Here is a 16,805-nt window from a genome sequence, read left to right as displayed (position 1 = left end):
TTAAGGGTGTTCCTCTACCTTAACTTCTTGCAGAAAACAAACGCAATCGAGAACAGCAGATGCCATCCCCTTTCAGCTTCTGGAGGAGAGGGAACAGCTGGTTTGTTCTGAACTGCGGGGCAGAGACGTCCCCTAGTGGTCATCACGGAGATTACAGCTCACAGGTGGAGGTGGCAGCCAACCACTTACTTTGTTCATGATCCAGTCGGCATCTTCAATGGCTCTTTTAATAATCTGCTGGATTCTCTCAGGATTGTCTTCATCTGAATGAACCTGGAAACTCTGAAAGTTTAAGCATAAAAAAAGATGACGACCAAATTCACAGGACTGGCAGCTTCAGAGCACCAGTCACAGGCCAGGACACTGCAGGCACTTTATACTCAGCATTTCTTACGCTTCCATAGAGTTACGATCCCACATACAGATAAGGAAGCAGAGGCTCAGAAACCCTAACTTTCCATTAAGCAATGGTGCCAGCATTTGAATCCTGGTCTATTCAACTTCATAGCCCATACGCCTGCCAGCAGGACAGTTGTGAAAAGGAAGACTGGTACCCAAATGACTCCCAAATCAAGCGAGGCCCAAAGGTTATAAGGCAGTGGGGCCTTAGGGAAATTTCCCTCTCTCTGTTCTCACTAGGGTGAAAGGAAGGTGCTTTCACTAGGGTGAGACCTTTGCACGGCCTCACAACTGGGAAGAACAGGGCTTCTCCTGGCCCAGGCTGGAAAGCCAAGGAGAAAAGGAAGGAGCAGGGGTGGCTTCGGGAGATCCAGCCAAGCCCAGTGCAGAGCCCAGGCTGCTGTTTGCTTTTGTCCAGATGTTCACCCTTGAGAAGCTCACAGTGTGAGCTTCAGGTTCGCTGGTGTGGCACGCAGGGCCCTTCCAAAGCACCGGTCCCCTCGGGCCCACACGTCCTCATCCTCGTCTTCAGGAGCACCTCAAATGCTCACTGCCAGGAAGCCCTCCCTGACTCCCTCACACAGCCGGCTGCTCCCTTCTCCATGTTTCCACAGCCCTCTGCTGCTACCACTAGTTTTCTTTTTCCACTTTCCACATTATGTTTGTATTAATTTTAGTTTTTAACTTTTTATTTGGAAATAATTTCAAGAACAATACAAAAGAATGCCCTTCAGAATCAACAATTGTTAACATTTTGCCACTCTGGCTTTACCATTCTCTCTTTATATGTGTTTGTATCAAATTTTGGGGAGCACTGAAAAGTGGAGGACATCATGCCCTTAACCTCTAAACACTCCAATGTGTATTTCCCAACAACAAGGGCTTTCTCTTACTAACCACAGTAATCAAATTCAGAAAACTTAACATTGATACAATACTATTATTTAATCTATAGTCCATATTCCAATTTCATGAATTTTCCCAATCATGTCCTTTCTAATAATTGCTTTTTCTGGTCCAGGATCCAATCTGGGATCACACATTGCATTTAGTAGTCACGTCTCTTTAATCCCCATTAAACCAGAGCAATTTTTCTGCCTTTCTTTGTGTTTCATGACATTGACATGTCTGATGAGTACAGGCCAGTTATGTGGTAGATGGTCCCTCAGTTTGTGTTTACCTGCTATTTTCTCATAATTAAATTCAGGTGCGCATTGTTGGCAGAAACGCCTGTCAAAATGATGTTGCACCCCACGCTATTTTAATTATCCCCTTAGCTGCCTTATTCACATCCAGGCACAGAACCGGATGCTGGATGCTGCATACTCTGCTTCCTAAACAGAAACCAGACAGAGGAGCTGGGCTGCCCGGCAGTGGCTTCCAGTGGCTTTTACCAAAATGTGGCCCCACCACCACCACCTGAAAGACCATCCCTGCCCCCTGCCCCTGGCTCCCGACCCCATGATAGGCCTCCTATTAGAGAAAGCACCCCCCACCTGCCCCAGGTGTGGTGTACCCTGCTCCCACCTGCCTGATAGCATGTTTGTAATGCTCCTGGATGCCCTTGGTGGGCAGCTGCCGGCAACAGCGCAGCAGGTATCGGTAGAGCTGCAGAGGCTTCTGGACCAGCTCTGCCCCCGGTAGTGGGGCCATCCGCAAGACTGTCTGTTCCTGGAAAACACAGAGCACCACTTATAAGGCATCAAGCCAGTACTCAGCCCTGGTCCCCAGGTTCCAGCGCTCTGTAAAGCAGGCCTGATGCAACGTAGAGGCCAGAACCCCCACAGACCACACCATACGGAACCCAGACCCTGAGCTCGGGCTGGGCATTTAGTCCTGCAGAAGTCTCAGCCCAGAGCAGGCCTTCCAGGACCAAGGGCACAATGTGCAGCCTCATCATGGTGTCTTCTTTCTGGATGCCATCTTCAGGTGGTGGCTTAGGAGGTGTCACTAACAAGTGGAGTAGGGCAGACTGGCAGGAAAACCCCGCCATTGCAATTGTTGAGAAACCAGCTAACCTCAAACAATGGAGGGCAGGATGCCCAGAGGTCTGAACCTCACTACTCCCAGGGTGGCCCTGGGCCAGCAGCATCCACATCACCTGAGAGCTGGTTAACATGTAGAGTCTCAGGCCCCACCCCAGACCTACTACACAGAACCTACATTTTTAACAAGATGCCCAGGAGATTCAGATGCACATTAAAAATTGAGAAACACGATTCTAGAGGGCTCTGCATGAAGAAGCAGCTGCTTACAGAGTTGTCGGGGTGTACCAGGGCCTGGGCACATGATTTCATTTTACTGTGTGTTACAAATACTCATAGGAGTAATACTGAGCGCTTGTTCTGTCCTGTTGGCTTTACTTGTGATTAATGCACACATTTAAAAAAACAATCAGCAGAGAGGGCGGCCGGATGGCTCACTTGGTTAGAGCGTGAGCTCTGAACAACAGGGTTGCCGGTTCAATTCCCACATGGGATGGTGGGCTGCACCCCCTGCAACTAAGATTGAAAACGGCAACTGGACTTGGAGCTGAGCTGCACCCTCCACAACTAGACTGAAGAACAATGACTGATGGGTCCTGGAGAAACACACTGTTCCCCAATATTCCCCAATAAAATAAAAAAGAATAAAATAAAAAATAAAACAATCAGCAGAGAGGTCTGACAAGTTGCCCAAGGTCACACAGCTGGTCCGAGGACAGAGCTGGGATTTGAACCCAGACAGGCTCCAGAGTCCACCTTTTATTAAAATAAAAAAAAAGTCTTATTGATATGTAGTTAACATACAATCAACTGTACATATCCAAGGTGTACAATTCGATAACTTTTGACATACGTACAAGTATATACCTAAGAAACCATCATCATAATCAAGAGTCAATATCTGTATCACCCCATAAGTTTCCTCATGTCTTTTTGTAATCCCTCCCTCCTGCCCTAGCCACTCCCCATTCCCACAGCAACCACTGCTTTGTCACTACAGATTAGTTTGCATTTTCCTGAGTTTTACATAAAATGAATCATACAGCATGTACTGTTGGGTCTGCAGAACCCATATTTTTAAACTCTGTATAATAATGGCTTTTTCCAAAGAACCCACAACTCTAATCTGGCCTCTTATTTTTTAAAAGCAGCACACTCTAATTAAGAGTACGGATTTTGGGAGCAGCCAGTTGGCTCAGTTGGTTAGAGCGCAGTGTTCATAACACCAATGTCAGGGGTTCGATCCTCACATGGCCAGTGAGCTGCACCCTCCACAACTAGATTGAAAACAATGACTTGACTTGGAGCTGATGGGTCCTGGAAAAACACACTGTTCCCCAATATTCCCCAGTAGATATTTAAAAGAGAAAGAGAGAGAGAGAGAGAGAGAGAGAGAGAGAGAGAATTATCAACATTTCACAAAGAAAAGAGTATAGATTTTTTTTCCAATGGTAGAACATAAGGACTTGTTAAGCTTCCGTTAAGTAACTTGCAGCCCATAACCGTCTCCTTCTCTATGCTCACTGCCCAGTAGGCTCCTGCCTGGACCTCTGCCATAGCATCTTACCTGGCGCCCCTGCCTCCGGCCTGTCACTTCCCAGTCTGCTCCACACTGACTCCGTGTCCTGGGCTCATCCCACAGTCAGACACACGGAAGTTCTCCAAGACCCCCCACACCTGCAAGTATATGACCTCTCGGTGCCTTTGTATATGCAGCCCCCTAGTGGGGAGCTCCCTTTCCCTCTCCATGTGAGTGACTCACATTCATCCTACCAGGTCCAGCTCAGTGTCACTTCCTCTGGGAAGCCCTTCCTGACTGTCCCTCCCTCGGGGGGCTGAAGTACCCTGTTCATAGAGCTGTTACAGTGCTTCCCACACTGCCGGGGATTCATCCGCTACTAGGCCTGCGGAGCCTGGCCCAGGCCCCAGCGCTTTGTGCCCTGTTTGTGCAACCGGACTGAATGGAATCTGTTATCTCCTCTCTGCAGATTTTCCCTCTATGACAGAGAAGCTCACTATGCTCCAAATGAAGGAGCTAAAAGACCAAGATTAAGTGACTGGTCTTAGTTTTAAAGTAAAAGAAGAAAAGAAAAGAAAAAGAAGAGAGAGAAAGAAAGAAAGGCAACTCTTTCCTCATCAAAAAAGAACCAGAATTCTAAAATTCTAAAACTATCAGTGGTCCTTAAACTAAGAAAAGAAACTCATTAAGTAGCTGGTGTCAGAGGCTCCTTCATTCCACTTCCAGCATTCTATCTTCCTGGCAACAATAAATGTCTGTCTCCACAGTTATGTTTGCCAATTGTTCCTGGTACTCTAGGCTCTAGTTTGGACACTGGGGTGGGCAAGTGGTTGTCTGCCCTCACCATCCATCCTCCCTTCTAGTAACAGCCCTACATGTGAGACTGGTGATCCAATCCTCTCCAGGTCTCAGCCCACAAGATCTAGGTGGGGGCTTCACTCAGGGCTTGACCAATCAGAGACCTGCATCCATGTGGTCACTGGGATTGGTTCAGATGGGCACACCAATGGAAGCTGAGAGAATCTCAACACCTCTGCAGCAATGACTGGAAAGGACTCAGCTCTCTGTCTCTAGACCTGATGCTGAGAGGACTTGATCCTCTCTTAGGGAAGCCATCTTGCCTTTTCTTGAAGCCTGAGACGGGGGCACAGCAGAAGGCGGAGCTAAGAACTTCAGCAAAACCAAGTCTGAAGAATTCATTTGAGCCCTAAAAACCATCCACCTGAAGGCAGTCCCACCCCTGCAGTCCCACCCCTAGACCTTTCAATGACCCAAGCCAGTTAGTCCCCTTTACCCAAGCAGCTTGGGTTTGTTGTTTTGTCACTTGCAACCAAGAGTCCTAACTGATCGAAAAATCTTAATCTCCCAAATTCTGCTCACACGATGAGTTCTGATGGTTCCAGCTCCAAGGAAGAGTACAGACAGGGCCAGGCCCTCAAGTCCTGCTGCCCCGAGCATCAACCTGCCTGGCTGACGGGCCACGCTTCAGTCCAACAAAGTGAGGGAAACCCACACAACGGGGGCAAAGACCTTCGAGGGCCATCACCGACGACATACCCCGGAAGCCCCCGACCTGATGGGCAGACCCCACTAGCAGGCTTCCCCAATCCATATAAAGTGCTAATCAAATACTGTAAAACGCTAGTCGTGTGACAGATGGTTACCAGCTGCAGTCTTCAAAATTAACCTTTGGAAAGAGCACAACTTTGTTTCGTTGCTTAAAAATCCAAGCAATACTTAGAAACCAACCCGGCAAGTATAGGCGGGAGATTATTTTCAGCTCAATTATAATTCTTAGTCATTCTCAGTAATAACTAACAGAGAATGCATGTGTGGGTCCACTCAGAAGAGTTAAACTAAAAATGCTTTAATTGAATTTGAAGTGTGGGTTTGCTATTATGGAAGGGGCAACGAAACTCACAACATCAGTGCTAAAACTCTAGTCCAACCTTATGGCCTTGGGAGCACTTGCCTCACACATCCTGTTCTTTGGACTTGCCCTGAGCCTTTCCACCTGGGCTCCTTGCCTCTGTGAAGGCAATGCCATCTTCCCAGGCAACCACACCAACATTATCACAGAGCCAATCTAGACTCCTCCTTCTCCCCGAACGCCCATGCCCCATGGTCTCGCTGTCCTATCAAATTCTACCTCTCATGGCCCCTCAAATCGGTCCCCCCTTCTCTATTTCCAATGCACGTCCTTGGTGAAGGCTCTTACCATAACTTGCACGACAACTCCAAGAGTTTCAGCGGGTCTCCCTGTCTTCCAATGTATTCTCCACCCATCAGCCAGAGTGAATCTTTCCAAAACATAACTCTCAGCATGTCATGTTCCCACCTATAACACCTAATATCCACCCTTACGCCCTATCACTTATGACAACTTTTCCCAAAATGTGGGGCAAATATGACATTATTTTAAGCAGTGTATGGACCAACATCTTTTTATTGTAATGATTTTATATTCAGTTTCATGTATAATGAGAAAAAAAAATCCCAGTTTCATAGGTATTGTGGCTTAAAACAGTTTTAAAAATGAATGACATAAAACTGATTTTTTAAAAATGTATCAAGTAAATAAGAAGGCAGTTGAAATGTGGATATGACAAAAATCAGGAACGTGGTTCTGAAATTTGGAAAGTACTGGTCTCCAGAACAGAATCCATACTCCCTTCCATGGCCTCCAAGGCCCTCTTGTTCTGGCCCCTGCCCACCCCTCAGCACATCTCTCGCTACTCACCGCCAAGGTAAACTGAGCTCCAAGCGGCACACTCCATGACCGCCTGTGTCATGTTCACCTGCTATGACAGAATGCCAGGCAAATAGCAGATGTGTTAGGATTCTCCAGAGACAAAACCAATGACTGGTAGACAGACAGACAGACAGACAGACAGACAGACAGACAGATACATACATACATACATAAATAGACATATAGGAAGAAAGACATTCAAAATCTGAAGAGCTGATGCTCCGTTTGAGGCCAGCTCTCCGTTTGAGGCCATCAGGCAGGAGAATTCTCTCGCTCAGAGGAGAGTAGTCTATTGTTCTATTCAGGCCTTCAAGTCAAGTGCTTGGATGAGGACCACCCACGTTGGGGAGGCCAATCTGCTTCACTCTGTCTCCTGATTTAAATGTTAATCTCATCCAAAAATACCCTCACAGACACATCCAAAATAAGGTTTGGCAAAATATCTGGGCACCATGGCCCGGTCAAGTTGACACGTAAACTTATCCATCCCAGTAGATGTTCAATATCCATGTGTGGAGCGAATCTTCCCACTCCTTCCCGCAATACCCGTTTCCTGTAGCTCCTGATTCTTCAACACTCTGTCCTGAGGTCTGGTACCGCCTCCAGGAAGCCCTCACTGACCCAGCGCCCCTGCCACCATGCTCAGCCCTCATCACCGCACCTTTAGTTCAGGCTTTATCACCTCTCACCTGGATTACTGGAAAGTTATTTACCTGCCCTCAGCCCCCTCCCAGCCACCTTCCACACGGCAGTCACAGCACTTTCTCTAACTCCCAACTGAAAATCTTCCCACAGCTGGACATGACATGATAGCGTGTGCTATTAACTATTAATTTTCTCAGGTATAATAACGATGTTGTGGTTTACGTGGGAGAATGTCCTTATCCTTAGGAGATGCGAGTGGAATCATTTAGAGGTGATGTGTCACCACGTCTGCAACTGACTTTCAAATGGTTCAGCAGAAGACAATGCAGCAAGGGAGGAGACGGCAAGAAAGATAAAGCAAAATGTTAAGACTGTTTTTAGATGGCAGGTATGAGGGTGGGCACTGTGCTGTCATTTCAACTTCTATGTAGTTTGAAAATTTTCATAACAAAAAGTTATTTTAGACAAATCCTTCCGGAGCATTCCCATTACTGAATGGATAAAAGCCAATACCAACGCCTAAAGCCTTTTCACCTGCCACAGATTCATCCCACATCACTCCTCTACCTGCCAGGTACACTGACACGCCACCTACATATAGTTCCTTTACTAACAACAACAATAATCACGAACAATTACTACTACAGCTGCCTTACTGAGTAGTTATCACGGGATAGGTCCTAACCAATGCACATAAATGAACTAATTTTAATCCTCACACTGACGCTACAAGAGGATACCATTATGCTCCCCCTTTACCAATAAAGAAAAGAAAAAAGAGAGGCAAAAAGAAAGTAGGAAATTTGTCCAAGGTCACATAGCTGTGAGTGCAGAAGCCAGGATTTCTGCCCAGGAAGTCTGGTTCCAAAAGCCATGGTGGATACCGCCTGAAACTAGCCCCATCCTCCAAATGGATGCGTACTCATCCTGTGGTTGACATTTGTGGTTCTTCCTAACAGCTTCCCCATCCCAATTTCTTTTTAAGGGATGACGTCTTCCCATTGAGTTTGGCCTGCGGAGACTGTCACCAGTGCTCTATCTCTCCTAGCCACAAGGAACGCATTAGAGACAAGCTAGGCCTTTTCTTTTCCAAGGCTCTGTTAGGCTCTCAGAGCTGCTCGCCTGGATTGATCCAACACCCTTCTGACATGTCTCCTTTTCAATCCTTCCCTGTGCTTGGCCAGAAGGGGCCTCTAAAAACAAAACTCTCATCTTTCAGTCCCTTGCTTGATATCCTTCAATGGCGCCTACAGAACAAAGTCTAGGGCCATCGGTCTGCATATGCCTGAGTGTGGTCCCACGTTGCATGTGGGAAGAGGCGTGGTGTTCAAGGCTTTGCGCAGTCAACCACCACCTGTAACCAAATCCCGCGTGCACTCTACCCTCTTCCTGGCTCTGTCCCCTCTGTCACTTTGTTTCCCCCGTAGTGCCTGGCACACAGGGGTCACTCAATAGAGGGGCTCCAATGGAATCCTCCTTTGCCCCAACAACTTTCAGGCCACTTTCCTGTACCTTGAAGACTGAGGAGAATAGTGCGAGCACATGGGGCCCACGTCATGGCAGGACTGCCGTGAGAATTGAACGAGAGCACACAGACGTGTTTCATGGCAGCAGCGCACTAAACAGGAGGCCCCTCTCCCCGGCCCTGCTCCACCCCTGGAAAAGTAGCAAAAGAGAACGCAGTGTGGTATGATGCCTTTTTAATGCTTCTATCCAAAATCAGAACGGCCTGCCGAAGGACGCCTCTGCTACAAACAGGCTGGGGCAGAGGTTTGTGGGTTTCATCGATTCGGTGAGCTCTGAATACATCAGGAAGGAAAAAACCCTTTTTTTTGTTTTGACCAGGTGAAATTTATTTAGCTTTTTCCTGAATCAGAACTGAGTTCTGGTTATTTATCCTGTAGCCTTTCATGAGGCAGAAAGTTATAAAAACCCCTGAGGCGGCACGGCGTGGCTCATCGTTGGCCCTCAGTAAAAGGCGTTAACTCAAGGGACAGAAAAACAGTCCAAAGTGGGCAATCTTCCGAAAGCAGAACTCTGAAGAGCTGAAAGCCACCTTCTCCCCTCTAGGGTAAAACAAATCTCTTCTCCCTCTCTCTGGCAGCCCGAGCTGTCAGAAAACCCTTTTGTTTCTGAGCTAAAATCTGCTCTGTAAAATTCTACTTATTGGTCTCAGCTCTGTCCTGTGGGGCTAAAGTCTCTGTGAACCTTCCCCCAAGTCCAGTCCTTCGTTATTCCAATTACCCCAGGCCCTCAGTCATTTCTTTTCCCTGATAACCATCCTGAAGGTGCTGTCATCTCCCCACTTCTCCCACCCTCTCACCTTCCTCTGGACACACACACACACACAACCTCATTACCAATCTCACGCTGAAAACCAGTTTGCTTGCGTTCTGACCCGCCCCATGAGCTCAGGTGGTAATCTCACCTCTCCTCTACCTGAGAATTTAAGGAATGCAACTCAGACTGCATTCTCTGTTTGGGCCCTTCCGTGGCCCTGGCAGTCAACTCAAAGGCACCTTTTTTCCATGAACCGTTCTTTTGTTTTCCGTGAGCTATTCTTTTTTGTTTTCCATGTACAATTCTTAAGTCTGTTTCCCCATCTTGTATTTTATTAGTTCAGTCCAGAGTCACAATCTGCCACAATCTCTGGGATGCCTGGTCTTGTCTGTTATCCAACTCAACTCAGTTCAGCACAACAAAAGCACAGAAACAACCACGTACCAGGTACAAATGGGGTACAAAGAGAGAGAGAGGAGCCCTAGCAGGCTGTGTCGGTCACCCATCCAATGCCATTCAGAGCATCTAGCATGTGCGTGGCTCTGGACGTGGCCCTGGGACGACAGAGGTAAAAGGCCTGACATGTTAGCGAGCAGTCCTATGCCAAGTCTTCTGCAAAGCTGATGGTACGTCTTACTAGCTACCGTGTGCCAGGTAGGTGTTGAAAGCTTTACCTGTGTTATCTCATGTATCCTCACAACAATCTTATGGGGTTCATATCATTAGCCCCATTTTATAAATGAAACTGAGGCTCTGAGAGGTTAAGTAACTTGCCAGAGGCCATACAGCTAGTACAGGGTCAGGTCTATTTGATCCCAAAGCCCATGCCATTACCTGCTTCTAATACCACCTGCTATGTCCGTATCTGAGCCATCCACAAAAGGCTGGCCATTTCAGGCTAAGGACCTCGCAGAGAACTCCCCCCGCCCCAGCTTGTTCAGGACCAGGTCCAAGCATTCATGAAAGCACTTGATTGTTCTATTATTCAGTACTTAGTTTTTCAACCTTCACCATAAAACCTTTCTTCAGGCTTTTTAGAAACCCAAGGACACCTGGGTTCCCCCTGCATGAAGATGAAAGAAGGCAATGGGTTGAGTCAATTACACAGACAAAAGAAAGGGGCAACTGAGGGTTTGCTAAAAAGGCTCTTAGGAAACCCAAAAGAAAACAGGACAGAATAAAGGTAAACAGGGAAAATAAAGCCACAGAGGGATTTCCTGGGAGCCAAGTGGTATCACTGGCACAGATGCTAAGAAACAGGCCTACAGCCCCATTTAACCCCACTGTCTCCTTCCCTAACCTGCACCCTGACATAGGGCACCTAAAAATAAGTGGGAAAATATTATATATTGGAAGGAAGGAAGGGAGTGTAAAAAGAGAATGGAACTAGAGAAAACAACCAGAAATTATACCCTATTGAGCACTGATACAAGCTAAAAATTAAGCCTGCACAGGCCATTGTTTAAATGTGCAATTATTCTCCTGGATGGGAAAAGTCACGATATAGGATCAAAGTGGTTCTGCTGCCCCCACTTCTGGGGCTCCAGTTTGTCCATGCACATTCTCCCAAGCTAGAAAAGGGGCAGCAATCCTCACTCCTCTAGTCCCTCTCCTACACTGTCAATGCTCTCAAGACACTCCGCTAAAGTCCTCACCCCTCCACTACCTCCCCGTACCCCTCTACACCCCCTGGGCACTATCTTGGTGCTCAGCTTTGTAACAACGCCTCCTTCAGACTACCCCAATGCTTCCCAACCAGCCTCTCTCCTCCCAGTCCAACCCCCACATTGCCACCCAAGGACACTTTCTTAAAAACATACCCTGTCCCCCCTCCTTCTCCAAAACCTCTGTGGAGTATTCTTTACCCATGGCCTTCCAAAATCTGGTTCCAACTTCTGTCATCAAACTCATCTCCTGCCGTCCTTCTCACCCTTCCTGTATTTTAGCCACACTCTGAACGTGGATGTTAAGTTCATGGACTTTAGGGTCGGACAGTCTGGGTTCAAACCCGGGCTGCGTTACTTGCCAGTTGTGGGACCCTGGGCAAGTCTCTTCACTTCCATCTCAGAGTTTGTTACACATCTGTCACCGGAGCCACTAACAGTATTTCCTACATAAAATCATTCTGAGGATTCAATCATGCCCCTCAACCACGTAGCATCACGCCTGGCACATCCCATGTGCTGACTGTTCACTGTTACTGTTAACAGCACCTCTGAAATGCGCTGTGCTTTTCAGCACCTCTCCTTCTCCGACCTTGAATTCTTTACCAACCTCAAGAATTCCTTGTTTTTGCTTTACATCCCATGACTATATATATATATATATACAGAAGGTGCCCAAAAAATATATACACGTTTTAAGAAAGGAAAAAAATTGTATTAAAAATGTAATATTCAACATATACCAATAACAAAAGATGAATACAAGTCATATGTATACATTTTTGGCACCCCAGTATTTTTTGATTAGTTGACAGTAAATATTATTTTATATTAGTTTCAGGTGTACAGCACAGTAGCTAGCATTTATATACTCTATGAAGTGATGCCCGCGATAAGTCCAGTACCCATCTGACCCATACATAGTTTTTACATTCTTGACTATATTCCCCAGACTGTATTCCACATCCCCGTGACTATTTTGTGACTCCAATTTGTACTCCCTCATCCCTTCACCTTTTTCGCTCACCCCCCAACCCCACTCCCATCTAGCAATCATCAGTTTGTTCTCTATAGCTATGAGTCTATTTCTGTTTTGTTTGTTCATTTCTTCTGTTGTTTCGATTCCACATGTGAGTGAGATCATATGGTATTTGCCTTTCTCAGTGTGACTTATTTCACTTAGCATTATATCCGCTAGGTCCATCCATGTTGCTGCAGATGATAAGATGTCACTCTTTTTTATGGCACAGTAATACTCCACCGTAGGATACATGAGCTATCCTAGACAAAGCAAACTGGAAAAATTTCTTCATCCAGTCTTTTAAGAATTCCTCTTTATCCTTAAAGATCCAGCTCCTAGGCCACCTCCTCCAGGCTTTCACCCCATGCTGTAATGGGTCATCACTCTGTGCTATAATCATTTATGTAACAATGTGATGGAAGAGCATAGAGCAGGTTTTGAAGACACACAACTGGTTTAGGAGTCTACCTCTGCCATTTACTAGCTGTGTGATCCTGGGCAACTTGCTTGACTTCTCTGGACTTCCACCTCCTCCTCTGTAAACTGGAGAACAGAATATGTACCTCATGGGGTGGAGGGGGGGTTGCAAAGATCGAGCAAGCTAACATAAGGGGCTGGCACATATTAGGCGCTTGAACATCTTACCCTTTCCTACTCTACCTGGCTATCTGTGTTCCTTGCTGACTATAAGCTTTTGGAAGCCAGAGACTATGTTGTATTAGACACCCCTCCACAAGCAACAGTGCCCAAAACATAACAGAAGCTCAATAAATGGGTGTTGATTGATTCCCTTTTACGGGAGAGGAAACTAAAGCCAGGAGGCAAGTGACTGTTCTGAAGTCACGAAGCCAACAAGTGGCAGAGCCACATCTCAAACTCGGGCCCTGTGGTTCTGAATCCTCAGCTCTTCCTACCACACCTGCTACCTCAAAGGCTAAGGAATCACCCTGAACATCACATCCGTCAGCCCAAACTGCCCCGAGCCTTTACAAGCCTCACGGGAACCTGGTGAGCTATCCTAGACAAAGCAAACGAAAAATCGTGCAAAAGGCAAACAGGTTTGTCTCAGAGCACAGCAATCAGCAACCTGACTGAATCATTGTCATATCAGACTGCTTTGTGCCAATGGCCTCCCACCACGGGCCACAACACACCAGCCTGGTTTGAGGGCAAAAGAAGAGAACTAATATATTGTATACCTACCAGGTGTCAAACACTGGGCTGGGTACTTTATAGGGACTGCTTAATCTACACCCCTTTTAGTCTCACTTTACAGAGGAAAAAAACTGAGGCTCACAGAACTAGGTGAGAGCCACAGCTGGGCTTTGTACCCAGGTCTCTGCCTTCCTATCTCAAGCTCTTTCTACACATACCCAGGGCTTGTCTGAGAGGACCCTTGAGCTGAAAGTACCTGGTTTTTCCTTTTCTTCCTCCTTTCCCCTCCCTCTGGCCTCCTTGCTGGCCCTCGCATACATAACCACTCTGCAGGGTGCCCATATGGTCCAGGTCTCACTCAAGAGGCTTTCCTTGATCACACTATGAGGTCTGACAATTAAGTTCGAGAACTCATCCTAGAAAAAGTGCTACCTACCTCATTGCTGAATATCACTATGGTCACCTTTGAAGTACTCCCCCTGGGAAGCTATGCACTGACACAGCGCCTAGTCCACCCTTGAAAGAAATTTTGGAACTCTTTTTCTGGAATGGCCATCAGAGCTGTCGTCGTATTACCCTTAACGTCCTGAATGTCATCAAAATGTCTTCCTTTCAATATTTCCTTTATCTTCTGGTAAAGAAAGAAGTCACTGGGGGCCAGATCAGGTGAGTAGTGAGGCCGTTCCAATACAGTCATTTGTTTACTGGCTCAGAACTCCCTCACGGACAGTGCCGTGTGAGCTGGTGCATTGTCGTGATGCAAGAGCCATGAATTGTTGGTGAAAAGTTCAGGTCATCTAATTTTTTCATGCAGCCTTTTCAGCACTTCCAAATAGTCAACTTGGTTAACTGTTTAAACTTGGTACAAATTCGTAATGAATAATCCCTCTGATATCAAAAAAGGTTAGTAATATCGTTGCAACAAGTTCATGAACTTAATCGTCACACCTTGCATAGTCCCTTCTAAATGTTTTCATGACACTCTTCAGCACCTGAATTACATTTGTTTCTATTTGTATTCCCCCATTGGAATGTAAGCTCCATAAGAGCAGGGAGTTTATCTTGTTCGTAGCTGTATTCCTAGTATAGTACAGTGCCTGACACATAGTAAGCATATGTGTGTGTGTCATTCAGCACCAACAAGGTGTTAGTTGCTGAAGATACAGAAACAAACAAGACAGCCCCTGACCCTCTGGACTTACACATTAATAAGAGACGGTGAAAACCAATCATTCAATTATAACTAAATACTACAAAGTGGAATTCACTTCCTTAAGAGACTGGCTCACGGGGTCCCTCACCCAGTCAAGAGTCAGAGAAGTTTCCCTGAAAAAGGGACAATTAATCTGAGATCTGAAGGATGAGTCGGATTTGGCTGGGTGAAGGTGAAGATGGAGGGATGGTGAAGGCAGAGAGTGCAGCCTTCAGCCTGCATGAACGCGTAAGGGAGAAAGGGACTGCCAGGCCCACAGGAGCCCAAAGAGGAAGGGAGGGCAGGCAAGAGCAAAGAAGATACTGGCCAGGAAGGTGAGGTCAGATCCAGAAGGGCCTGGTAGGTGGTGAGGAGTTAAGATTAATCCTAAGGGGGCCGGCCCGGTGGTTCAGGCGGTTGGAGCTCCGTGCTCCTAACACGGAAGGCTGCCGGTTAGATTCCCACATGGGCCAGTGGGCTCTCAACCACAAGGTTGCTGGCTGGCCTCCAGCAAGGGATGGTGGGCTGCGCCCTTGCCCCCTGCAACTAGCAACGGCAACTGGACCTGGAGCTGAGCTGCGCCCTTCACAACTAACATTGAAAGGACAACAACTTGACTTGGAAAAAGCCCTGGAAGTACACACTGTTCCCCAATAAAATCTTAAAAAAATTAATCCTAAGGTCCATCAACTGATGAATGGATAAATGAAACATGGTACCTTCATACAATTGAATATTATTTTGTAATTATTATAAAAAGAAATGAACTACTCATACATGCTACAACATGGGTCAACCTTGAGAACATTCTAAGTAACAGAAGCTCGTCACAAAGGACCCAATATTGTATGATTCCAGTTATGCGAAATGTGCAGAATAGGCAAATCTATAGACACAAAACGGATTAGCACTTGCTAGGGCTGAGGGGAATGGGAGACTGGGGTGGTGACAGCTACAGGAGGGCTTTCTTTGGGGGGTAATGAAAATGTTCTAACATTATGGTGATGAATGATGCTCAACTCTGAATATACTAAAGACATTAAATTATGCGTTTTAAATCTGTGAATTGTACGTTATGTAAAAGTAAACAAAAGATTAGGCTTAAGGCCTAAAGGGTTTCAGCCACGGAGTGACTTGATCGTGTTATTCAGACGCATGAATCAAAACGTGAAGGTTACTCCAGGTAACTGCGCTCACAGCGTGCTCGGGACAGATGGACCGTGCAGGGGCCCCTTTTACTTTTTAAAATGGGCAAACTGAAGCTGACCTCAAAGGTACGTGCCAGACAACGAACATTTCACTAGTGGGCCCCGCTGCCGGGCTTCTCAGAGGCTCCTGGGTTGCCCGTGGCCCGCACGTCCCTCCCGGCGTCCTGGGGCCTTCTCCGCTCCTCCCAGCCTTCCCGGCGAGGCCTACAGGCCTGGGGCATCCTGGAGCCGCGCTCCGGGGCACCTGGCTCCCCAGGGGCACGAGGGCGGCCAGGAGGAAAGGGGCACGGCGCGGGTCGCCGCTAGGTTTTCCACCGGCCACGCAAAGCCGACTACGCCCAATGCCTCACATCCCCAGTTCGTCCCGCCGCCCCAGCGGCTCCTGGCCGCGCCAGCCCGCGCCCCCGCCCTCCGCCTGCGCCGCTCGGCTCACCAACCTCCACTGGGGAACTTCAACTCGGGACGCGGCGGCCGCGGGGCCGCGAGTGCGCCTGCGCCCCCAGACCTGCGCAGCCCCGCCTCCGCCTGGCTACTGTGGGCGGAGCGCCCTCTGTCGGCCACACGCGGGACTCGGGGTCTGTTTATAAGGGAACCCAACATGCGATACCTACCGGGTGCCCCTTCCCTGATCGGACCCACCCTGTTGAAAAAGAAAGCTGTCCCACTAACAGCCTTCTTTACCATAAACATCCACTCGTCCTTCTGGCTGTTGCTACCTTGGAAATAAGCCCCGAAGGCAGGCTGTCCCCCATATTTAGCAGAACATGGATTGCTGCTAAAATATTAGGGGGGTTCAAGATCAACGAAAAGCTTGCTAGAGGACTTTTCCTAAGCCACTCGTGCTGATGACAGGAATTATATTTGGATTGGAATCTGCGTTTTGAGTCATTTCATCAAATTACAGCCCCATAACACCTGTCAAAAGAATAAATATGACAGTAATAGGCACGCTTCCTTTCAGACCCATCTATAATTATAATTGAAG

The 16,805-nt window shown here is 47.3% G+C and overlaps 1 protein-coding gene across 2 annotated transcripts in view; it reads right to left on the bottom strand.

Moving 5' to 3' along the window:
* LYRM9 (LYR motif containing 9) overlaps positions 1-16,343 on the bottom strand; it is a 34,603-nt gene extending 18,260 nt beyond the window's left edge. The window contains exons 1-3 of one of the 2 annotated variants that reach the window (XM_019731383.3): positions 16,258-16,343; positions 1,927-2,070; positions 190-282 (exon numbers count right to left, since the gene is read on the bottom strand). In XM_019731383.3, coding sequence (XP_019586942.1) covers positions 190-282; positions 1,927-2,052 — 219 coding nt within the window. In that variant the 5' untranslated portion in view covers positions 2,053-2,070; positions 16,258-16,343. Of the gene's footprint in view, positions 1-189; positions 283-1,926; positions 2,071-15,879; positions 16,237-16,257 lie in introns of those variants that run through there. The other variant, XM_019731384.3, reaches the window with a different exon arrangement.
* Positions 16,344-16,805: the final 462 nt, after the last annotated feature.

This window comes from Rhinolophus sinicus, chromosome 12, assembly GCF_057876585.1.
Source record: "Rhinolophus sinicus isolate RSI-liver-muscle chromosome 12, RSI-T2T, whole genome shotgun sequence".
Taxonomy (NCBI): Eukaryota; Metazoa; Chordata; class Mammalia; order Chiroptera; family Rhinolophidae; genus Rhinolophus; species Rhinolophus sinicus.
The sequence above is the reverse complement of the archived record's forward strand: the minus strand, read 5'-3'. Positions and strand labels throughout refer to the sequence as shown.